General features: G+C 41.5%; 1 protein-coding gene across 1 annotated transcript in view; it reads left to right on the forward strand.

Annotated features, from left to right (window-relative positions):
• Window positions 1-26985, forward strand: part of PLXNA2 (plexin A2) — a 308762-nt gene that overhangs the window by 191783 nt on the left and 89994 nt on the right. Inside the window, exon 5 of the mRNA XM_083172831.1 lies at window positions 25674-25774. Within this exon, the coding sequence (XP_083028957.1) occupies window positions 25674-25774 (101 nt within the window). The remainder of the gene's footprint in view (window positions 1-25673; window positions 25775-26985) is intronic.

Consider the following 26985-nt stretch of genomic DNA (forward strand, 5'->3'; position numbering starts at 1 on the left):
CTTCCTGGATATGGACAGAGGGAGTTGCGAATACAGAGATTGGAGGCAGGAGCAGATAGGGACTAAGCCATCATTTTGACAGGCTTTTAACCAGTATTACTACAGTCTGTACGGATAAAACCACAGTGCTTGCCGATGCCTTGTACTATAAAACGGGCATACGTGGCTACTGGATTACATAAGTACTGCTGTGGTAGTGTATGGACCTCATATACAATGCACACTGGATTTGGCATCACAGTTAATTTCCTCTTGCTCTTAGCAGTTTTCCAGCCTTTCCAGGAGATTTTGGGGGAAATTTACTAAAGGAAATTTGTAAAAAAATAGGTGTGAAAATAGGTGTATTTGTATCCAGAAATACACTTATTTTTGACATTTACTATCCCCAAAATACGGCAATTCATAGTCGTATTGATGTGCTATCAATACGAATACAAATTGCCGTATTTTCGGGATAGTAAATGTCAAAAATAAGTGTATTTCTGGATACAAATACACCTATTTTTTACAAATTTCCTTTAGTAAATTTCCCCCGACAGGTCAAAAACATCTGCAGTGACCTTTTACCTTTAGCCCTCATTTGATGGAGAATAATGGGTTGACCCAATTGTAATATATTTGGAATTGTTTGGGTTCCAAGCTAATTTCTTATTAATTGCCACCCAGATTAAATAAGCATCTCTAAACACAAAATTGCTAAAAATGTGAGCAGTATTAGCTGTTTTTTGGTGTGTTGAGTAATGAACTTGGAAAATATGAAGCTAAAAAAGTTCTTTACATCCTATACAGTCATGATCAAGGACCCACTCCGCTGTATAATGGCCTTGGAAAACATTTTGGGGTAAATTTTTTTTTCTTTTGGCGTATTCGTATTTTTGGCATTTACTATGCCAAAAATACGAATTTTCGTATTCGTATTGATGGGACATTCGTATTTGTATTTACAAATACGAATGAATACACCATCGATAGAAAACAACAGAAATCACCATTCAAAAGAATGGTGGTTCCTGATTTACTAAGTGGCCGTATTTTCAATACGGCCACTTAGTAAAATTAGCGTTAGCGCTAATTGGCGTAAAACGTCCGCGAATGGCCGGGCAAATACGGCAGGAAAACACTTTATTTTCTTGTCGTATTTGCAGCCTTCAGTGTTAAAAAAATAATAAAAAAAAATGAATAAAACGGCGTGGGGTCCCCCCCACAGCCGTAACCAGCACCAGGCTGAAAGAGCCGGGGCTGGTAATAAAAAATCAGGAAACCCGACAAATAGTTGTTCCCCGGTTTTTTAAAACCAGCCCCAGGCTCCAGGTCCGGGGCTGGTTCCCAAAATACGGACAAAATGAATAGGGGTCCCCCGTATTTTAAGAACCAGCCCCAGGCCAAACCAGCCAGCAGGGTAATGTCACACCCAGGGGACACTTATTATATAAGGTCCTGCGGCCAAAACATTCATCCCTACTGACCAGTCAGCCTGGCCAGGGGTCCTGGGGGAGTGGGAACCCCCCCAATAAACGGGTCCCCCCCCTCCAGGACTTACCTGATCAGGCTGAAGCCTGGTGCTGTCCTCGATGCCCCTGGGCGGTGGGCATCGAGCTGATAAAGTATATAAAAAAAAAAGAATAAACTATTGTCTAATACTGTGGAACTATGAGTCCCAGCAAGCCTCCCCCGCATTAAAGGGCCCACTGGTACTTGTAGTTCCACAGTATGAAAAATAGTCAAATAAATACACACTGACACAAGAAAAATAAAACTTTAATACATCCAAAGCCCATACATACTGATACTTACGTATCTTGAGCCCGTCGGTAGGTCCCTGAGTCCAGGGCTCCATGGTCCAGGGTCCGGTGCCTTGTTCCTGGGTCCGGAGCTGCAGAGTCTGGGGCCTTGGTTCCGGGGCTGGTCCGGGGCTCTTCGGCTGAAGAGTCCAGGGTCCAGGATCCGAAGAAATCCATATGGGGACCTGTGGAAGGAAATCCTACTCACCAGGTCCTCTGGCGAAGATCCCGTCTTCTTCTCTCCACCGCAGTCCAAGTCGCGCATCATTTTAAACACTTATTCTAATTTTCTTATCTTTATCATATCTGTCGTTCTATATTTGAAAAAACTTTCACCTTTTTATCTGCAAAAATTCATTAAAGGTTATATTTTATCTAATATTAGAAAGGACGCCCAGTGCACCCTACTATACTTTCTTTTCTTGTGTGGTTGCAAGTCGTGCATCACCCTGCTCAAACTGAGGAGAGACGCAGAGAACATTCATCTTCTGTGCCTCTCCTCCAAGAAAGCTGGCTCCTGATTGGCCGCTAAGCGGCCAATAGAATCATCCCCAGGCAGCCCCGGAACCTGGACCATGGAGCCCACTGAGCGGCTTTCCCCCTGCCCGGTGCCGAAGAAGGGTGTGCGGACGGCGTTGCATAGCGGAGCGCTAAGCAAAGCCGGCCTGAAAGCTGCTCATCTGCTGGTATAACCAGAAGATGAACAGCTTTCCTGGCGATGTTGCGGGAGCGCGCAGCAGCACTCACCGCTCATCGCCCGGGCATACACACTGGGCGGCTTTGAGCTGAAAGCCGCTCAAACCTGCTGTTTTGAGTTACTTTCAGCTCAAAGTCGCCCAGTGTGTACAGACCTTTAGTTTAGGTAGCCATGTTTTTTTTTTGTATGTTCGCTAACTCTTTTTAGACTAGGGATAAATTGAGTGTGGGTGCTTATATCTTTGGCAAAAGACATGAGATCATCTAGAAGAACCATCAAGATCAGATAATGTAATAAAGAATACAGACAAATACAGAGTGCTGCTTTAGAGCCTGTTATTTTATAAATGACTATCATCTCCAGCAGCGAGAGATTTGCATTTGGTCCATTTTTCACACCTAAGAAGTTTTGGTGCTTCTTATCTGTCTTCCCTCTGGCCTTGCACTCGGAAGTATAAAGATTAGATGCTTTAAAGAGATTCATTCTTCACGCCCTTGGTCAAGATGCATAATTGGATTTGCGAGCCAAAAGAATTGGCAGGTTCCCTGGTGCCTGTTATGGATCAGTCCATTCTATGACAAAAGTGAACCAAGGACAGTGGCATGTTTAATAGGCTTCATAAAACTCACACTTAGACAGAATGCTTTAAGTGGTTATTTTTTATTATTTTGTTTAAATAGTTTCATATGGAGAGAAAAGTTATTAAGGTTGTTTACATGTCCTCTTTTTGAGAAGCTTGTGATTACAAATATGCTAAATACACACAAATCGATATTTTAAAGTATATCGCTCATTTTGGCCCTTCTGAGCAATATTGGCTATAATATCATTCAGTGTGTACGCTTAATATCGTTAACGACCCCCATCTGATTCTCTGTGCTGCATGCCCAATATAGACTACATCATCAATGAGGTGTGCTAGCAGAGGGGGATGGGTGATGTCACTGAATGCTATCATTCAGTGTGTATGTGCTATATCGTACATCTGGGACTACCACCTTTATCGTTAACGATATTGGAGTGGAGCCTATCATCTAGTGTGTATGGGGCTTAACCCTTTGAGTGCCAACATCTCTGTGAGAGATGTTCATAATATCCACTAACAATTCCAGTGTCGCTCACATTTGTAATATAAATTCAAATGAAAAAATGTTGCGTAAAAAAAGATTATACTTCCTATATATGGTAAACATTACAGGTCATTATGATTAAAGAAATGGTTTGCTTGGCAATTTTTACACCTATTTTAACAAATTGACTTGGCACTCAAAGGGGTATATTCAAAGATTTTTGCAAGTTGTGACAGCCAGCAGTGCTGACTGCTGGCTGTCACAGCTTGCACGGTCAGTATTCAACTGACCCCCCTGCACACGCCATTTCCCTGTGGCTAGGTTTCTGTAGCGACGGGGAAATGGCGTGTGCGGCCGCCAAAACAGCAAGGCCACGGCTAAATGCAGAGGGCTCCCTGCATTAGCTGCAACCATCACTGTTTGTGGGAAACAGAGGACAGCGAGGATTCCCCCAGAACGTAGAATAGGGTGCTCGGCCGGCGCGGGGGTTAAACGGCATTGAATACGGGCCAAAGAGTTAAGGCTAAAATGTATTAAGGGTTAATGATACAAAAGTTAAAACCAAGCATTATGTTTATTTAATCGTATGGGGTTATTTTGGTTCAGTCTTTCTGACAAATTCCTTCTTAGATGGACAAAACCATGTGAACTGCAGGTGGGGCAGATGTAACTTGTGCAGAGAGAGTTAGGTTTGGGTGGGGTTTTACTTCAAAGTGAGATCTATATTGCAGTGTAAAAATAAAGCAGTCAGTATTTTCCCTGCACAGAAACAAAATAACTCCCCCAAATCTAATTATCTCTGCACATTTTACATCTGCGCCCCCCCCCTGCAGTGCACATGGTTTTGTCCATCTAAGAAGGAATTGGTCAAAAAGAGTGAACCAAAATAACCCCCGATGTCTTTTTCTCATGAGGCCTTTCTGGAGCTAAAAATAAATATATTACATTTATTTTTAGGGCGGTATCCGATTACCCAAGGTAATTTACTGTGGCTAATTGGCTTTCCCCAGGGGCTCATATTAGCCCTTATACCAGCACTTATAGGGGATGTGATGCAATCAATTGGCAGCAGCAATCAACTACAGTAAGATTATCTGCAGAATTCTGTTTTATATTAATAAGGGCTGCCATATTTTTTTCTTCAAGAATAATATCACCTGCTATACTTTCTATAAAATCTTAAAATGTGGACTATTGCTTTATATCATCTTTATTATTCTTCGGCAAATGCCTGATGTAGGGTCACATGATCAACAGTAAACCATGTTGTCACTGAAATAAATGATGACCCCAGAAAATAGAATGTTGACATGGTCAAACCGTCAACAGCACCATGTTCACATACAGTTATTAAGTTGCCATATAAAATGTAAACATTCTGAGGATGCTGATGGTTAGGGTTAGGCTGTGAATGATAAAGTTCAATACAAACTGGGCTGTGTATGGTAAACTACAACATAGAATCATAGCACCCACTGCATATAATAAACTACAATATAGTATGTATGATGAACTACAAATACAGTCTGGTGCAGAATTAGTTGCTTGCGTTCAATTCTGCATGGCATGAAGTGGTGGTAACACTATCTACCTGTGAACATTGTCACCCATAAAATACGTTATGTTTTCAGTCATAAGCAATGGGAGCTCCAGAAGTGGGGCTGCAGTGCACTCCAATGTTCAGAACACTGATACTGTTCATGTGTCCTCTGTTGCAAGACCCATGTTTAAATGCGCTGAACGGGTCCAGTGCAAAGTACTGAATATCGGTACAGGTACTTTGTTCATCAGGATGAAAAAAATGACCGGACCCGATTGAGGTCCATTTTTACGTACTTGAGTTGCCAACGCCTATTTACTGCACATACACAACGAGAAAGCACACAAGATGTTCTCCATACAGTTGAATGTAAACCCGTGAATGAGCAAACCGGTAAGATTAATGAATATACTTGATTACAACACACTAAATTAATCAACTCCACATTTCAGTAAAACATTTTGTACATGTTATCAGTAAAATTTCAGGTATTCTTTTAACGGCCCCAGCATACCACAAGATAATTAATCCAACGTAATTTTCCCAGATTTTTTCTAGCCTACACATTCTGCAAGTACATATCAGAATAGCATTACCCACAAAGAGGAACGAACTTTAGTGGACATCTTTCTAACAAGCTGGGAAGTTTTGCATATCTCAAATAAAGTTAAGACATTTCATGAATTAGCCGTTCTGTTATCCATTTTTATAGTTCGAGACAGTTATCCACTATTACAGTATTCCCCCTGTCCTTGTCATAGTTGCAACAGATGTTTTTGCTTTTATGGAAGGCACTAGTGTCCAAAATTCTCTCCACATTAATCCCTGGAGACTCATATGAAACTAATGTGCTAACACTGTGCTCTGTGTCTGTCATACAGAGGGGAGTGAATGAAGGCAGTTGTTGGGGATGAGTGACTGAGTTACCGTAGAGACCTTCCGAGGGGGAATTGTCCTGGACTATGCATGGTTGTATAAATTTCACAGTTTGCCTTCCAACTTACAATATATATATATATATATATATATATATATATATATATATATATATATATATATATATATTTTTTTTTTTATTGAACAAACAATCCAAGCCTTCAGTAAACCATCAGTTTACTAGTATAATATTATACAGTTATTTATCCGCCCCTTGCGTACGGTTGAGATACCATATTTCATTTGCAGCCATCTAGGTATCTACACAGCAGCACCCGCACTTCCCTGATTGTAGTATAGGTAATTTGAAATCTGTGCTATAAAATCTTTGCTATATTTTATCTTATTCCCCACAGCCTGACTTGTCCAAGTCATCACCCGACATACACTTCCATTACTTTTTAAATACCATTCCTTCTCTAAATTCAGCTTATTTAATTTTTTATTCAGCCTTGAAATGGAACCTTTTGCTTGACCTGGTTCTCTCAGTGAAATCTTCTAGACATTGCCATGGGCCGCTCAGTCACCGCTTGCTTTTGATATACTACATACTGTGTGATTAAAGTGTGATTGCATTTTCCTGATTCAATATGTTATGTATTTTCGGAATTTTCTTCCAGAGAATTATCTTGCTATGCTTTATATACTGGTCTGTGGTACCGAGGTTATGCAATTTGAGAAATAACATGCTATTTAGTGCAGTGTGTGTAAAATCGCTCTGGTGTTCTGATGAAAACAATAATGACTGCACGCATTTCCAAAAGTAATATTACAATTTCTGCAGGCTTCCAACTAACTAATATGAGCCTGACATGTGCCGGTCAATTCCCTGATGCTTATCCAATCCGCTGATTGGCGAAATCCCATTAAAATCCCAGACTCATTGTTGGGTCGGAATTGGCAATTCAAGGATTTCCAACAGGTTGTATTTTACTTATGACCTGCAATTTGAGAACGAGGCATTGCTCTATAGATGCCTGATGTACAGATCCATGCGGACAATTAACATGGGGAAATGCTGCACTATGTCAATGTATAACGCTGCTCATTCATGTATTGAGTTGAAGAATAACATGGCAACCTAGGTCATGACATTACATGGACCTGGCCACATTGCCAAAGTTCCTTTGATGTTCTTTTAAAGAGTAAAAATACTTGTACACACAAAATGGTTTCATCCAGTGTATGTGGGCAGTGAGTTTACTTTAAATGTGACACAGGTACTAAGCCTTTATCCAAAAGACCTTGGAGTCTGATTCAGAATACTATGGAGCAGCTGAGCATTTTATCGGTAATCTATCGATCCTGCTTGCAATCAGCAGCAAAAAGTAACGCTATTAATTGTTTGAGCAAGGAGGGTCCCAAACCGGTATTTTACTTAGGGGCCTCATGAGGTCTAAATCCGCCTCTGGACCATTATCCTATTTGGATAGATTAAAAGTGGTTGGACTATAATCCAATCTGACAGCATGTATGATCATGCCCACATGAGAATAAATCCCAGTAGGATGATGGTGCACAAAGGCATATAAAGAGACACACATAACGGCCAGACACATCAGGTGAGGACTGTCATACATATAGTTCAATAATGGTTTCCAGAAGGAAGTTATTCTATATTCTTTAAGGGTATTATAAAATATATGTATATTCTCCCTCACCGTGCTGATTTGTACTGCATTTTCATTATCAACTGGGCAGTCAGGGAGCTAAGACCCATTCACTGATGGATTCCAAAGGTTGTGTGGAGCAGCCCAGGACAGTGTGTTCTCCCTGGTGGTGATTAACCCCAACCCTGTGATACATGGTTACATCATGTAACCATGTATCACAGGGTTGGGGTTAATCACTTACATGCCCTTTTCATGTCCTCATCACTCAAATCCACCCGTTCCCTTCCCTTAAAAACACTTCAACTTTTCCATTTTAAATATCTGTAACTCTTATTTATCTTGTTTACTGTTTAATTTAATTTAATTACTTCTAGTACCTATTATATTCTGAACCCTGAAGGTAACAGTCCTCTTACCAATGACAGCCAGTGTCCCACTTGTTCTTTCCGAATTTTCTTATATGCACCACGTAGTAAATGGACCCCTTAATCTCTGAGAGTTTTTTTCTTAACTCCAGACCGTCGTACAACTCCAACAGATCATGTTTTGTAGGATAATTACTAACCACAAGTTACAGTAATTAACTCTCCTAAGATTATGACAAATCTGAAAACCTGATTTGTTGGTGGCAGTTGATGGCTGAAACAGTGGTTCAAAAGAGAACACAGTAGACTGTGTTAGTCACAACTTTCATGGGGACTGTTGAAACAATTGGGGGTAAATGTATGACGCTTGGAGAAGTGGTATCTATCCCCATAAAGAATGTTATGTACAAGGTGATACTGCTCCAGCCAATCAGCTCATAACTGTGAATTTACATTTTGGAGCTGATTGGCGTTCTTTATGGGATAGATACCACTTCTCCAAGCTTCGTACATTTACCCCTTAGTAAGGAGAAGAATCATCTTTAACGCACGCACACATACACAAAAGTAGTACAGTGACCTTAAGATTGTCTTCTCTATCCGCCTTCGCGGCTTAGCTGTGCTGCCAGCTGTTTGTTTATGAAATGTGCATCACCCGTAGGAAGGTTCATCTTTAGATTCTGCTTGGTCTTTACTCACTGTTTAAATGCTATCACTGCAGAACATTAAAGGCATTAACACGATACTATAGAGCCATAAATCCAGACGTTCCAGAGAAGACACTTTATGATCCTTTTCTGTGCTGTCATTAACAAGCATTGCGTCTGCCGAGACAAGTGCCCTGTTGCCATAAAAAGAAAGAAGCTGGTATCAGTGTACCCAAACACATCCTCTCATCCGTAATTTAGCAATCAGAGCGTACAAGGGGCGCCTCTTTAATGAGAACTTAATTAGCAGTAGAAAAGAGCACACAAGGGCATTGTGTTCCCTTAAACCTCTTTGCTTCAGTGTTCCTGCAAAATATTACTTCACCTTTGTCACTAACTGGTACACTAAAGATTACTATATATGTGTGTGTGTATATATATATATATATATATATATATATATCATCTCTAATTTCTACTGATTCCAATGATTACTATGTAAAGAAGAGGGATAGGTACTCTTGGAAAAATAATGATGCATACGATACATTTTGATTGGGCACATCGGATGTTATACCTACTGTATATAACACGCTAAAGGCTTTTGGTAGTTGTGTACAATCTTGGGGGCAAAGGCAATATTTATGCATATTAAGAGAAAAGATTGTCATGCTTTGAAGAGCTAACAATCTAGTTCGAAGGGGTGACAGAAAGATGCTATGAAGTGCAAGCAAGCAGGAGGTGGCCTGAAGACACGATGTAAGCAAAACAGAGATGGTCAGGGCATGAGGCAGGGGGTTGGAGGAGCAGCCTCAGGACTAGGTTATGCAGCTGAAGGGTACGCTTTGGTGAATAGGCGGGGTTTCAATGCCCGTTTTTCAAGGTCAGGTAGAATGTAATGGAGCAAGGGAGAGCGTTCCACTGAAAAGCTGAAGCGCGTCTCTATGATGCACATACAGTAACTTGCCCATTTATTACCACAGTACCACAGCTGACATAGGTAATATCTATTGTTTGCCCAAGTTGTCGCCATAGCTGTCTATTTGGACTGTGATAATGGTTAGTCAACCAAACTCTGAAGAGCTTAGTTTTTCAGAGCTTGTACCAGGTAGCTTATGCAATCTTAAATTAGTTTTAGTGATTGTAGCGCACAGGATACAGTATTTTTCCCAAGAGGAATCCTCGTTGTCAGGATGTTAACATGAGCCCATACTTACACATTTTAGGGGTTTATTTACTAAGATTGGAGTTCTATTGAAGATGAGATGTTGTTATGGACAACCAATCAGATTCTATCTATTATCTTCTAGAAGATGCTAAATTAATAGGTAGATACTGATTGGTTGCTTATAGCAAGATGCCATCTTTAATAAAACTCTTAGTGAATAAACCCGTTAATGGCCTATTGATGTGCATTATGCATGCAAAGTCCATACCTGGAAGAAAAGTCATAGCATAACCTATCATTACATTTGATACATTCTATACAAACTTTTTTGTTATTGTCATAAAATTTTAAAATATTAGTAAATCAGCCCTATAGCACTATGCAAGCCTTGATTTATAGAGCAGTGTGATCTGTGGAGTTTTCTAAAGCAAAACATAAACTCTATTTAATGTTTGTGACTTATTTCGAATGTAGGCTTGAGAAGGACTTCCTGGGATTCTTAATGATAACATTACTTGGACTATTGACAGATTTCGGCTCCCAATCAATATTTTCCCATGTGCATCACTCTAAGGCAAAGATGCACTAAGGTTCAAAAGTGATCAAATGGAGAGTGATAAACAGCCAGCCAATCAGCTCCTACCTGCCATGTGTTTGAAAAATGTGAGGCAGTAGCTGATTGGTTGGTTGTTTATCACTCTCCATTTTATCACTTTTGAAGCTTAGTGCATTTAGCCCCTAACTCTGCTTCTCAGAACTGTAGCCCCTAGAAACATGCTGGCGCTTTAGTGATAATTGTGCAAGGGATTGGCAATCTCAGGGGAAGGAGTCCCTCCCACCTATATCTTTTGTAATATTATTACTAAGAGCTTCCAATAGGCAAAAGCCACTACACCCCTCCTTAGTGACCGCTCTACCTGCTAATGAACTGCAGGGTCTGGGATCATCTCCTATACCGCCACTAAGTAATGAATGATGGTAAGGGGGGGACACTGGGAGTGGTATGCACTACATCTATTGGCAGTTACATCCATGCGTTCTTAGTTACTGTAATGCTGCCTGGTGCATTTTCAGGTGTGACATCAGTAGCTCTACGGCTATGTGCAGATTTTCCATCAGAGTATGGCCTCTAATGTGAGTGATTCAGTGACTCGTGCAACAACTTTTGCCGAAATAATCTGCCCATAAGATAGGTCATTTCCATGCAGGGGTACACGTGCTCAGGTGTCGACATTGATACCCAAACATTTTGCAAAAATAAATCATGTCAACATTTTCATGTGTTGACGATTTTCGTGTCAAGCTTTTGCTTGTGTCAACCTTTTGTTAATGTGGACATAGCGCACGTCGACATTTCAGTATTGAACTAGACACTGTTTATCCTTTGATCTACACGCCCTGTGCCCAAAGCACTTCTTAGTTTATTTACCAACTATCCTTAATATCTCACATTAGTCCATTGTATGTCTGTCCATGTCTAGTCTTTGGGAGTGTAAAGGTTAAGAACTAGGCTAGACTGTTTATACCTCAGTCACTCCAGTGATCAGAAGAGTGGCCAAATCCTGCATACACTAACCATCCTTGGGCATAGAAAGAGCACAGGTGGAGTCCCCTAGGTGGGATTTATCAAGGATAAATGACAGTGTCACTAGAATCTCTGTGTATGTTATTAATGAGTCCCCTGTGAGTCTGTGCTTAAGACTCTGGCTTAATAACCATTCCACAACGGTGCAGGTGTTTGCAGAATGCCTAATTACTTCAGCTTAGACTCCCAAATTATTCCAAGTGCTATAGTTGGTGCACAGGGCTTAGCTGAACACCGGGACACAATTATTTGCTATAATTAATTTGCTGAGAGGATTGGCTGGTGTTCAGGGAGTGTATGGTGTGGCAAGAAGGCTAATCATTACATGCCGACACTGTACACCTCTTGGTTTCTGGGATCGGTGCAGAAGTCAACATTTACTTCATATTTTAATAATAATAATAATTGTTTTAAGACCCGATATTTACAAGTGAATTTAATAGACAAACAGATTTATAAAAAAAAAGAGTAGTGCTGTTAAACTGTTGACCCATGGACTGAATTGTTCCAAAGCTTTTTGGTAGTCTTGGTGACCTTGTCACTGTGTGCATCTGACAGTAGCCTAACACAAAACTGATACACACATACTAGACATGAGCAAATCTTTCTGTAAAGCATTTGTATTTGGGCTTGGAATTGTACACATTTTAGTAGATGAATGTGGCCTTAGGGGCTTTGTTCTCCTACCCCAACCAACCAACAATGCAGAATAGCCATCTATAGCATATACATTAGAAAAGATATATCTCCAGTACTTCGCATTTTGCTCCTCTATAAATCGTCCACCATTAAATTCTGAAACATCTTATCTGTAACACACATGAAAGCGTAGATAGCCTGCAATAAAATATAAACACATTCTGTGAATGTAATCTGTTTCCTGTACACTGTGGTGGTGTTTAGTTTTTTTTTTTTACGCATTAAATTTTTATTGTAAAGTTTTTGTCCAAATAATAAAAGGGGATACAAAAGAAAGAAAAGGGAATGGGGGAACAGAAATACAGAACAGCACTTTGGCAAATCACATTTGTCTCACGTTACACTGTAAACCAGACATCGTATCACTATCAGAGTATGGTGGACTGAAACTACACACAACATCTATATCTATAAGCATTGGAGAGGTGCATAATCATGGAGAGCCAAGTATGGTTAAGTCAGGGGGGTTGCTGTAGATGGTGGTGTTACCCATCTTGTCATTATAAAGGGACCATCCCAGCCATTTCATGATCAACGAGTTTGGGGAGGAGGAATAAGCAGCTCCGGAAGTCTCAAACAGATAGTGGCTGTGGATTTTATTATGTATAGATTCTATAGGGGGGATTGTATTCGTTTTCCACATTTTGGCAATAATTGCCTTAGTGGCAATAAATACATGACCTGCTATGTATCTATCAGCAGCCGAAAAATAAGGTGGGAAAATATGAAGTAATGCTATAGCTGGGTCAGGGGGAATTGATTGATTTAAGATTGAGCTCAGCGTTTGAAATACCTCCTTCCATAGAGGCCGCAAAAGTGGGCAGGACCAGAAGATATGGAGAATGTCACCAACGTTCCCACAGTTTCTCCAGCATAAGTTAGACGTTGCTGGCCAGATCCTATGCAGCCTCTCTGGGGTGAAATAGGCTCTATGGATGAGTTTAAAAAACATTTCTGAGTGATTAATACAGCGAGAGATCCCAAAACAGGATTTAAATACGTTTTCCCAATCTCCATCATCTAAGGGTCTTTTCAGGTCTCTTTCCCATAAAGCTTGAGAGGTCAATTTTGGTTTATTTTTAGTGGTAAGTGAGTGTGAGTACCACCATGAAATGCCTCCTTTATGAGAGAGGGCGCTCGCCTTTATTTTAAGATAAGCAGGGAAGGATGTTTTTTTATTGGAAAACGGTATATGTGTTTGTAGCCAATTCCGTAGCTGTAAGTAGATAAAGAAATCCTGCTTAGGGATATTGAAATTAACCTGGATGGACTCGAAGGACATCAAGGTATCACCGGCATATAAATCTCCCACTGTCTTCACTCCTCGTGAGATCCATCTATCTAGTGGAATGTTGGGGATATATGACTTCAAGGCACCTAGTGACAGGAAGGGGGCTGGGAGGATTACTCCTTCTACAGAAGCCAACATTTTATGCCAGACGTCCATGGTTACTTTAATAGACTTGCAGAGGGCTGTATATTTCCGTGTTGAGGAACGAGGAAGCCAAAGGAGGTCTGAAATAGGCATAGGGTGGGAGTAAGTACTTTCAAGCGCTACCCATGGTTTGGGGTCTTTATCTGCGAACCAATCTCTAGTCTGGTTCAACATACATGAAGCGAAATAGCTTTCGATGTCTGGGTATGCCACTCCCCCATCTATCTTAGATCTACGCAGGATATTTTTAGCAATCTTAGGTTTAGCCCCCTTCCAGATGAATTTAGCAAGGATTTGGTTAAATTTGTTGAATAGATAGCTAGTGGGGGGTCTCGGGATAGATCTAAACAAATACATTAATTTTGGCAAGAGGACCATTTTTGCCGCCGCAATTCTCCCAAGCCAAGAGATATCATGCAGCATCCAGTCTCCAGTCAGCTCCGCAAAGGCTTTCAGTAGGGGATTATAATTACACTCTAAAATGTGTTTTTCAGGGGTCAAGTTGATTCCTAGATATCTCAATGAACGGGTCTGCCATGAATAATTGTAACGTCCTTTCAAGTCAGTCACTATTTCAGGTGGGAAACCCAAAGGGAGGGCCTCTGTTTTACTGGTGTTCAGTTTATAAAATGAGGCTTCTGAGTATTCCTGTAACACTTTGTGAAGAGCAGGGAGAGAGTTTACCGGATCCAGGATTAGCAATAGAATATCATCGGCGAAAAGGCTAATTTTGTGAGGCATATTGCCAATTACTGGGCCCTTAATGTCTTCTACGCGCCTAATGCATTCCGCCAGAGGCTCAACTGCCAGTGCGAAAATTAATGGAGAAAGCGGGCAACCCTGCCGGGTGCCATTAGATATTTGGAAGCCTGAAGAAGTGCATCCGTTATTAAACACTTTAGCAGAGGGGCAAGAGTAGAGAGCCAATATAGAGTCTAATATCCGCCCGGTGAAGCCAAATTTTTGTAGGACCATCTGCATAAACCCCCAGTGGAGTCTATCAAAGGCCTTCTCGGCATCTAACGATAAGACTAATAAGGGTTCCTTCTTTGATGAGCAGAATTCTATAACATCTAACACCCTGCGTGTATTGTCCGGGGCCTGCCTGTTTAACACAAAGCCAACTTGGTCATGATTAATAAGGTTGGGGAGAAGATGGTTTATACGATTAGCGACTAATTTTGCATAAAGTTTTATATCAGAGTTGAGAAGTGCGATAGGTCTATAATTTTGGACAGATGTCTGGGGCTTTCCTGGTTTGGGTATCGTGATGATTCGGGATTCCAACATTTCTGAGGGGAAGAGTTTGGTTTCAGAGGCCTCATTGAAGACCCTGAGAAGCACTGGTGATAGTTGGGACTTAAAAGTTTTATAGAAATTTGAAGGGAAGCCATCTGGTCCAGGGGCTTTGTCTATAGGAAGGGAGTCTATGCCCTTTTGGATTTCTTCCAATGACCAAGGAGCGTTTATGGAAAGACAGGATTCCGAGGACAATGCTGGGAGACTAATTCTGTCTAAAAAGCTCTTAATCTTCTCGAAAGAAGGTTGGGGAGTGGAAGGATCTTTTCTTAGGTTATATAATTTAGAGTAGTACTCCGAGAAGATATTAGTAATCTCATTTGGGTCATATGTCTTCAAACCCTGAGCAGAGTATATCATGTGTATTTTTTGTTTAGCTCTCCTGCCCCTCAGCTTTCTTGCCAACAATCTACCTGCACGGTTACCCAGCTGATAAAATTTTTGGTTCAGTTTAGCTACGTTTCGATGAACAGTGGCTAAATAATGTCTATTTACTATGTCTCTTGCATCATTTAATCGCTTAAAAAGGGATTTGTCAGCTGGATTAGCCTTATGGGCAATTTCCAGCGATGCAAGTTCTGATTCTGCCTGCTCCAGGTTTTTTCTATAATCTTTTTTGAGTTTGGCAGCAATTTGGATCGCCGATCCACGAGTGACTGCCTTAAGAGCGCACCAATGATTGAATACTGAAGTGTCTTCAGGAGGATTCTCCTGCAGGTAGTGTTCTAATGATGACTGGATCGCCAGCCGAGCCTCTGGCTGAATCAGACTTTGACTACCAAGACGCCACGGGCCAGGTGCTGTCTTCCTGTTAGTTATTTCCCACTTTAGAAAAAGAGGAGAATGGTCAGACCACGTTCGGGGAAGTATTCTAACCCCATGAAAGGATTCAAGAGTCCATTTATCTGAAAATGCTAAATCGATTCTTGAATAGGTTCCATGGGCATGTGAATAGAATGTGTAATCTTTTACCGTTGGGTTTTTGACCCGCCAAATGTCAAATAGGTCATATTCTGCTAATAATTGACGAAAACTTTTAGAGCAATCACGGGGCCGACTGGAGGACCCTAACCGGGTACGTGTGCTGTCCATAGTGGGGTCAGGAATTAAATTAAAGTCTCCCAGAAGGAGCAAGGCCCCTTTAGTTCTTTGGTGAACTTTAGCACAGAGTCTTCTACAAAAGGCCAGTTGCTTAATGTTGGGGGCATAACAAGATACAATGGTCACCTCTCTGTTTTCAAGGGTGCCGGATAGTATTAGAAATCTTCCTTCTGGGTCAGAGTATTGGGACGAGAGGGAGAATGGGCAATGATGGGAAATTAAAATAGCAACCCCGGCTCTCTTATCCGGACCATTAGCCGTAAAGCAATGCGGGTATCTTTTATCATGGAATAGTGGGGGAGCGAAAGCTGGGAAGTGGGTTTCTTGGACAGCTGCAATATGGACCTTGTGTTTGTGGAAGAAGTTGAGAGCTAGCCTCCTTTTATTAGGGGAGTTAAGTCCATTGGCATTGATGGAGATAACATTAACCATTATCAGGTGGTATGTGGACTGCTAGAGGAGGTAGAGACAGACGATCACCTAAATATATCAGTATACAGTGGCCGTTCTGGTGAAAGGGTAGGGGGACAGAAAAACAAACTGAGGAGTGACGAAGGGGGAGAAAAAAAGGGAAAGAACTATAAGGACCCCCCAACGGGGGCGAGGTTGGACGCCAAGCCATGGCGACTCGAAGAGACAGCAGGGGGTAGTGGCAAACAGAGATAGCGAACTACAGCACCTGGATCTTAATCTAACCTGAAAGAATTAACAGTAATAAAAATTAACAGTATTAAAACAGTTAGACGTATGAAGCAACAGGGCATAGTCTCCCGAGGACCTCCGATATGAGGGCCCGGGAAGGCAAGCACCCATCGCAAGCACAACCTAATAATTAGGAGGAATATAACAATAAGAACAACTAACAGAATTACCTCGACCTGTCATAGAGGAAGGTATCTGCAACAGTGTAAACAATTCAATACGGAAGATAATTCTCGCCAGACTGCTAAGCTATTATTTTAAATCTCTATGGAAGAGCAAGTAGAATGTAGACATACATATCAATAATCTAGATTCCTGTGAATAGAAAACAAGCAGAATCTGGAGACTAAACGTAAAAAAAACCGTGTAAACTCTAGTATTTAATGTTGGTCAGACCCTGGCGCAGACCAGACCGGCTGAAGTCCACACCCAGGCTCTGGAGCTGAAGAGGAGCCTGCAGAGTTTATAGTGGATAGGAAATGTTTTCCTTCCTCGACTGTTGACAACACAACTGTGGATCCTCCTCTATTGATTAGTAATTTTGTAGGAAATCCCCATCTGTAAAGGATATTTTCCTTTCGTAGGGCAGCCGTGACAGGGTAGAAAGAGCGTCTTTTAGCTAAGGTGGCTTGGGAAAGGTCCCCGAAGAGCTGGAGCGAACCCAGAATTCTGGAGGATTCTTCGGACGGTCTGGCAGCTTTAAGAATCGCTTCCTTCACGTGGAAAAAATGGATCCGCATAAGAACATCACGGGGAGCGTCCACCGGGGCACCTCTGGCCCTTGGAAGCCTGTGAATTCTATCAATCAACAGGTCAGCGGAAGAGCTACTAGGAAGAAGTTGTTGGAATATGTTAATGGCAAAGTCATTCAAGCTACTATTGGAAACCGTCTCTGGGATACCGCGGATCTTGACGTTATTCCGTCTAGATCTGTCTTCCAAGTCTGAAATTTTTTCCCGAAGGGCAACAACTTCAGCCTGCAGATTGTCATGGGAAGATATTAGATCGTTATGAGAGGAGGCGAATTCACCCATTTTGGTCTCCATATGGTCGGTACGCTCACCGAGATCGTCAATTGATTTCTGACAATCTTGTAGGGTGGTTTTAAACTCTTCTGTAACATCTCTTTTGAATTGTGCCAAAAGGATTTTCATGGAGCCCACTGTGAGTGCTTGATTATCATCCAAAACGGCTACATTAGGGGCAGGAACATCCATCTGAGTTGGACCTGGCCTCGAGGAGCATGGGGTAATTTGATTGGACGCTTGTTCCCTTGTCTCGGCTCCTTTGTTGGGCCTAGCAGGTGAAGGCTTAAAGAAGGCCACTTGGGAGACTGGCTTGGGTGTTTTGCAGCGTTTGGAAGGCATATTGGGGAAATCACCTTAGCAAAAAGCTCTATGAATGGATGGGATTTGTAAGATAGAGGAGGTGTTGTTTAGTTAGACAGGAATTATATCATGCTTCTTGGGTATCCAGGTGCTTATAGATCATTCTAGAGTGTAGTTTCACCTAGACATGGAGAATAGTTTAAGCTGGGCTATAGACAGAAGCCACTAGGTGGAGCAGTAGGCTCAGTAATGTCTATTGTATTGCTAGCAATGTGGCAAGTGCTGCTGTGCAGCTTATAGAAGCAGATTTCTCTATTCTCCTGTATTAGATACAGTCTGGAGGTAACTCAGGTTTAACACCGCAGAGGCCAGCTATTATACTTTTGATGGTGCGGCAAGAACCCTCTAGGTATAGGCATGTGTGGGTATTTACTCACTGTTAGGTGGAAGTCCTAGAGATGCCAGCACTATGCCATCTGAGGTGCCAGGGGGTCCAGGCAGGCCAAACTGTGTATAGTGCAGGGCACTCAGCAGGTGCCACAACCAATATGGCCGCCGCTTCTTTACTGTGGGTACTGGTCCCAGAGAGGAGAACAGCACAGGTATCTCCCACCTCTCTGTATTCCGCACAGTGGTCTGGGGGAGTAGTGGGGCGGCTGGGGTCACTGCCCGCCGTCCTCTGGTGGCGTCCGTCTCAAGGCCCGATTACCGGGTCCCACAAGATGGCCGCCGCGTGTAGGGCTCAGCGAGGGGGACAGCTGCGTCCCGGCGTCTCCCGGAGCTCCTGTGCCCCAGTCCCCCGATGTCTTTATGTGCAGGTGAGAGGGGGGTCGTGCGGGGAGCCTCCGGAGGTCCGGCGGTATCGGAGCACAGCCGCGCTCCGCCTCCCGGAGCACGGAGCTCAGACACCAGGCTTCCCCCACAATCGAGGCCGCAGGATGAGGAGAGGTGAGGGCCGCAACCCGCAGGGAGGGATTGTTCCCCCCCCCCGGCTCCGCAGCGCGACTCACCAGCAGTCAGGGGGATCTCTTAGGACTGAGGGCTACGGGTGTTGACCTCCGGGGACCCCCGGGCGGTGATCGGCGTTATTGGAAGCGGGGATAGCGCCGGAGCTCAGTAAGGTGCGTCTACCTCCATGTCCGTCCAGGCCACGCCCCCCGTGGTGTTTAGTTTTATACATGAATGCAATTTTCTCTTTTATGAAATCAATAAAAACATAAAATATATATTTACAGATATTGGAGCTTCAAGAAGCTAACCCCGAAAGCCATATTAATAACTAATGTTCCCTATATAAGTTGCGGGCATTTTACTTCTCTAGCCTTGTCAGTTTGTTCACCTGTCTCTTTTATCACAGCTTAGTTATAACAGATTTTTTTTTGTGATGTCATCTAGTCTTTTGTGATATCATCTGCTTGATAGTTTCAACTAAGAGATGTAAAAGTTATAGTTAGGACTTTGTTTTGCAAGATACACGGCCCTTGCTTATGATTCATTGCTGATGCCTAATAATGTATCTACAGTATGTGCATATTTGTTTATGGTTTGTTAGTTGTCATGTGTTAATGCTATGTTTGTGCTGTAGCTACGCCTCTAGTCTCAAGTGAAGAGGAAAGTGTGAAGAGTTTGGTTTCATTAAACATGTGTTTACACTGTTCTTTTGCTATGTGGAATCCTGATGCTCTCAAAGGAGACAGACGGCATAGGCACCATGTTAATGCATTGGTACTTTTAAATAAATATGCTCATTCTGATGAACCGCCAAGTTCTGGCCATGAAAATTACAGTACAATTATTGCTCCACATCACGAGGCTTATGATCAATGCAGTATTTCAGGATCACGTGTCCATGTGCTCGTCATTGGATCACCATACATGCAGTATGTTCTGCCCATCTTTATCTAAAATAACCGATATGGCCTGGAATAATGCCACCGGAGTAGACACCTTCAGTGTATGTTTTTCCCTCTGTATTTATGGCTTTCATAATCAACTAAGCAAATGCTTGTTTAAGCATTTCTCATACTGGTACAGTGTCATATCATATACAATTGGACATTTGATATTGTTCAGCATCCCATAATTTGATTTGGAATGTAAAAAAAAATACTCTTATGCCCCGTACACGGGGGAGATATACTGCTCAGCAATATATTGCGCTAGCAATATATTGCGCTAGCAATATATTGCTGAGTGTCTCTCCTGTTCATCAGCGACCAGAGATGGTCGCTGATAATCAGGAGACTCTGCCGGGGGAAGAGGCAGGGAAATAGCTGATCGCAGGAGCAAGCTCCTGCGACCAGCGACCATCAGGGGCTGCACACGGGAGCGCGCACCCGGCGATTCATTGCCGACAGCACACACAAATCACTGGCAAAATGGTCGCTCAGCGCCCATATTCCCAGCGATATGTGCTGAAATTGCACCCGTGTGTACGCACCATAACAAAATCTCAAGTTACACGAATAGCACTGCAATGCATTACAAGATGGCAAATGCAATTTTAGCTCTTTCATCAATATAATACTTTTTTTTTCATTAACAAAGAAATTGTTCTTAGCAAATCAGATTTATTGTTTATAGTTCCTAATGATTATTGAGTTAGTTTATGTATTGTATGGGCAGTTTTGGATTGAGTTTAGCTATAAGACACCTGCACTCTTATTAACAATCAATACAAATAGGCCTAGGGCTAGGTTACATAGCCCATAGAGACTGCATGACTAGAGTAGTCCCTAAGATCACATATGGGAATAGTGCTAAAGTCAGCACATTTAAACTGGCAATCCAGTAAAGTTATGACGTCCCATTTACAGTGCTCCATGTTTGGTTGATATTTCATGAACCAAAATGTTCCTTATTGTGTTTATTGTGCTGTTTGTGTATTTTGAACACACACACATTCAGTATTGTAATATTTCTAAAAAAAATGTTGCTGTGGCCACTTTAAATGTAGTCTACAGCCTGTTTGTTTTATTTTGAAAGAGACAAATGAGGGAGTAAAGTTGGATCAGTTCTTCAATGCCTAGCAATGTTCATTATCACAAGAGCAGAACGCTATGGCTAGGGTTACCAGTCACCCATGTAAAACTGGACAGATATGAAATACACTTTGAAGGTTATTCTGATATAGGTCAGTGGCATGCATGTAACAGGTCTGCCACATCAGCTTCTACTGTGTCAGAGGTACTAGTTCAGTAGTGTAAATCAGGGTCCACGCCAAATATTGACACAAGCATGCAGCATGGGTCATTGCAATTAGTTCATTTGTATCCTGTAGTTAAAATGACATTTTATACAGTACATTTTTTGTGTATTATTTTTTTGTTAACAGTTTCTTATATAGCGCACACATATTCTGTAGCGCTTTACAGAGAATATAAACTACCAATATATTTTTGGATTGTGGGAGGAAACCGGAATACCCGCAGGAACCCCACGCAAGTACGGGGAGAATATACAAACTCCACACAGTTAGGACCATGGTGGCAATTGAACTCATGACCTCAGCGCTGTGAGGCAGTAATGCTAACCATTACACCATTACATCATCTGTACTGCCCACGTAGGTTACTGAATCAAGGTTTAGACAAAAAAATTTAGAACAAAGCAGATTTTGAGCATACTTGCCAACTCTCCCTGATTGTCAGGGAGACTCCCTGCAATGGTAGCAATCTCCCTGACTCCCTGAAGAGTCTAGCAATCTCCCTGATTGCACCTTAGCCACATAATGTAGATTTTATATTCTTGGGAAGAAAAGAAAATCAGTGATCTTTACATTTAAATTTGATCATCAGTGCCATTTCTTACCATTAGTTATAAAGCACAATGATTCCTACGGCTACATGCATTTTCAAATAAGGTTTCATGTGGCAACTTACAGGTATGTGGAACCATTAGTAAAACACAATACACGAGCAAGCACTGAAATGTATCAGTGTCTTTTCATCAGCATGTAGATCTTACTAACTGCTTTGGGGCTCATTTATACAGGTTCGGGTCTCCCTTATCCCTGTATTCCAAAAAACCCAAATATTCTGAAAACTTTGTTTTTCAGAATATTTCATTTTGTTTGTTTGTTGTTTTCCCCGCCCCTTTTTTTCATATTTGCTGTACCTTGTCCCCCGATATCCACCGTGGCCTCCGGGATTCTATTCAGGAACATCTCTGGTCCCAGGGGTGCCTTGCGCGGGTGCGATGGTGATGTCTCCGGCGTACCCGCACACTTGCACAATGCACCCCTGGGACTGGAGATGCCACTGAAGAGGATCCTGAAGGTCGCCATAGATGCTCAGGGACAACGTGGACATTGGGGGACCATCGGGGCACCACCAGGGGTCCAGGTAACTATGGGAAAAAATATATTCCAAAATCCAAAAAAAATCCATTATCCAAAATGCTCGGGATCCCGAGCATTTTGGATAAGGGTACTCAACCTGTATTTGGATCTATGTACATTTTATGACACTCTCGCATATACAGTAGCAGTAGTTCTCCGCTTTACACTGTGCGTATAGGTGTTGCTTTCACAATCTTGCTGAAATGCCTTTTTCAAAGTAGACAAGTATGATTTTGAGTCATTTATAAGATCATTTGTTACAAGGCAAAATACAGTATATGGGTATAGGAATTTGAATAGAATCACTGTTTTGTAGCACTAGTTATAGCTGGGGTGGCTCGATTCTGTGAATGCCTGGATTGGGCATTTTTCAATCCTGAATTTTGGGATTCAAAAAATTCCCCGGAATTAGCCACCCTTCATATTTTCAAACTTTTCCTAATTAATATGGTATTGCTCCTACGAGCAATACCTATAAGTGGATTCAATTGTTCACTTCCCCTAATGTCAACGAAACAGATTACTGTTAATTTCTAGTAGAGTTTAGAAAAGGAATGCAATTTTTGTTAGGAGATACTTGTTGTCCAGTTGTCATAAATACATGTTATACAGTATCAGCAGTTCCCAAAGTGGGTGCCCCATGACACTTGCAGGGGTAACCTGCATCGTTGGTCCAGGATCAATTCAAATTATTTATGGTCTACGTAATAGACATAACCAGTGCTTGGGGCTTCCAATAATAACCTATGGGGACAAACAGAAGTGATTCCTCTCCACAAAACCGACATACTGTATAAGCATAATTTACTTAACATTATATATTTTTTATAAATTTGACCATAAAGAACTCTTGCTCTAGGGGCGCCGTTAAAAAAATTTAGGAACCACTATAGAGACTGCAGATTTGGTGTACCTGACACCCTTTTTGTATATTTGTTCACATTTATATAGTGTTTTGCATGACAATTATACATTCTTCAAACATTCCAGATTTGCTTTATTTTCATTTATCTAGATAATATTGTGCAATTCCCGAGATATCTCCTGGTATATACGCAGCGACATTCAGAGTAGAAATTACAACTTTCACAATCCCCCACACAGTAATCAGCAGCTGCTTTTAAGATGAAATTGCACACAAGAAGATCATGATAGCAGCGGTGGGTTACTGCCGTTTCTGAGATTCATGACATCTCTCTCACATCAAGCAAAATGCTTGTCCCTTTATCTTTTCCCTATGTGTCACCTCCAGAATATCTTTTCTTTCTGTAGTACCTGAGTGTCTAAAACAAGGCAGCCGGTGCCTGCATCTGACAAGCCTGGGAAATAAAGTCTCTTTTCTCTGTTTGCCTTGTCTTCTGCCCTCTGTCATTCTTTCTCTAGTGTGGGTTTTTTTGCTGTGGAAATATAGGCATTCAACTTTGCAGTGTGCGATAATACTGTGTGTATCTATTATGTATCTATTATGTATACCCAAATCAAGCTGTATTAGGTAAATGTATTAAAAACAGGTTACAGTGCTGTGTTCTCTATGAGATCAAATTTTACTGTGTGGAATAAGCAAGATTATTCTCGTCACTCTAGTCTTGTCGGGAACTAGTAAATGCTGGTTTTCCTGGCTGATAGAAGGAAAAACATACTTATATATACTGAATATACCATAATGCATTTCAACTTCGGATAATGTCAACATAATACATTATATGTATTTATTGACTTTTATGACTTAGTTATGTATTGTAAAAAATGGCTTTGTTCCTTTGTGCCTCTCATATTATACATGCCAGATGTAATGAGGTGCGAGTACGGTGGCCGTCCGGAATGCCAGCCGAACTCAGAAGCTTTTTACAAGGCAAGACCATGCTTTGTAAATGACTGCCCCTTTAAAAAAACTCAGTTAGGTTGGCATTCTGCATGGCTACCGCATAAGATCCAGCCCTAGGCCTGATTCAGATGTGTACGCAAACGCGATGGTTTACATACACATCTTATGTTTGTGGGATTGCGCAGGAGCAAGACCCCATTTTCAATTTTGTAGAGGTCTTGTGATATTGCTCAAAGACTCTTCTTATCCGAATCATGATTGTCATGTTTCCCCCGCAGGATGCAGACTGTCTGGATTTAAGTCTTGATGGTCGAGACGGTGATCCGATGTTGTGTCCTCAGACACAATGCTCCAATCTCGCAGATGCATTTTATTTGTACAGAATTGCACAGACGCTTCCCTGCGGCTGTGCAATTTCATACAAATTGGAATCCGTCCCATAATGCATTACTCATGTTAATGCTTGCAGCTGTGAGTGCATGTATATGTGTATACATGTGTTTGTGTGTGTGTGTGTGTGCAGAACGTAATAAATTGCATTAATAATATATGTGCATGTGTGCATGAAGAAACAGAGAGGGTGGAGGGGGTACTGGAGTGTGTACAAGGATGATGAGTTACTGTGTATATTTTTACAGTTATTAAGACATACAAATGTGAAACTATATTTTACAATTTGTGTTTCCCTACATGAATTTCACAGTGTGGGATCAAATTTAGAAAAATCATTAAAGACAAGAAAAGAAAAATGGTTAGAAAGTGGAATTACGCCGACAGAGGCCACATTAAAATGTGATTTTAAGAGAAGTTTTTTTTTTTTTTCATCTCCCTCTGAGGACGTTTGAGACTACGAGTCAGTGACTGCAAAATCCCATTGCAAAGTTCATCAGGAATCATGTTCCAGCTGCTGGAGTGATAGATAGGTTTAATTACACTGAATTACTGCGGCAACAGCCGCTCCGCTCTCCCCGAAGTCATTAAAAAGAAAGGATTTTTCAGAGCTGGTCACTGGCCCAGGCTAGGCCTTTAGAATGGAGGCAATGTGGTTCGTGGGCCAGAGGTCAGAAGGGGCTCAAACTTGTCATCTTCCACTGATTTCCTGTGAGTCTCACTGCTCACGGGTTTATCTGGATCAGTTGCTCATTGGCAGAACCACTGCCACTGAGCTGACAAATACAAATTTTTAATTCGAGTGGCATCCATCTTTTTTGTGACCTTTTTCCTTCTTTTCTTTTTTTTTTATTCCCCTGTGCCCCGAGGAAAATAAATTGTGTGTGTTTGTCAATTGCTCACACTGACAACACTGCCCAGCAAAATGTTGACAGTTTTCCAATTTCTAGCTCCTGTAATAAAACCAGGTTATATGTGTGTGTGTGTGTGTGTGTGTGTGTGGTTTTTTTGTAGTGATTGTGCTCCCACTGAATGGAGTATGAACTGCAGATGATCTGTTCCTAGTTATTTTGAATATGTCTAATCATTAAACATGACTAGAGACTGACCTTTGTGCAATTCATTGAGACACTGTCATTTTGTTCTATTCCAGATTGCGAGAGTCCCAGTTGAGTCATGTGGGCAATATACAACTTGTGGCGAGTGTCTGAGTGCTGGCGATCCACATTGTGGCTGGTGTGTTTTGCACAACATGTGAGTATTTACGGTCACCAAGCATACAGCCCAGCGACTAGACTTTTGGACTTTTCATCTCCCTCCTCTATGTTAAGTGCGCCAACTAAATCATGTGGCAGTTTTTTTTCTTACAATGAATTTGCATGGGTACATTTGGGTTATATTTTTACATACTGTACAGTAGGCCTGGCCCTCTTTATAAAATTACACTGGTACACAAAATTACACATGGCACTCACCACTGGGCCATTGGCCAGATCTTGCCGTGTATGTGTCCGTCAACCAATCTGAAAGCCTGGTGAAATTCTATTAAAACAAATAGCATACAGGACATTTCAGTCAGACTATGGCTAATATAGGCTTCCGTACGTGACCGTCTTCTGACTGCGATAACAAGCTCACATTTGTTTCAGAACTGATATGGCAGAGACCCAAGAACCATGGCCAAACTGGGCATAGAGCCTGACACTCAGGCTAGGCAGACAGCTTTAGGAATCCGATATTTCCAAGAGGGAGCAAGTTTAACCCATAGTATCAAGCTCTTTACGGAAGCTGTCTGTTACAGAAAATGCACCCTGTATTCTAACTACCTATTACATTACCTGAGGTATCAAGTCTTTTAGAGATCTGGCAGGTTTTTGTCTCTGAGGTATAAACCAAGAAAATAAGGTGATAAAAACTGAAAAATGCTCTTATCGAGCCAGAGTAACAACCTCCACTTAGCATTTATACCCACAATAAATACCACAATATTACAGAGACTTTCAAGAGAGCATTAGGTACACAGAGCTACAAGCTTGCTTTTTGTTATACAGAAAATCACACTGATATAACATTACTTATGGTCTATATACCCCAATGCCATATAGCTATTGTGGTATTGCTGATTCGGTGCATGGGGAACTATTTCCTCGTCCATTTCCACATCCTAGCGGAGACTTTGTCTGCAAATGACTTTATGCGTCTGTGCCTCGAGGCATCACAATCACATTTTCAGATATGCAGGGTCAGCTACTCGTTGTTCTTGCCGAATCCTGCATACCAGCACCATATTAGTGCTGTAGCAATGCATTATGCTCAGGTACAGCATTTATTTTCTGATTATACCTTACATTTATTCTTCATAGCGATAAATTAGATATCACATTTCATAGGGTGTAGTAGATACCTAGCAAATGTTATTGTTAAACCCGATTTTTGTTTTAGAAAACAAATGAACCTAGAAAGCG

Source organism: Crinia signifera, chromosome 2 (genome assembly GCF_055691185.1).
Source record: "Crinia signifera chromosome 2, ASM5569118v1, whole genome shotgun sequence".
Taxonomy (NCBI): Eukaryota; Metazoa; Chordata; class Amphibia; order Anura; family Myobatrachidae; genus Crinia; species Crinia signifera.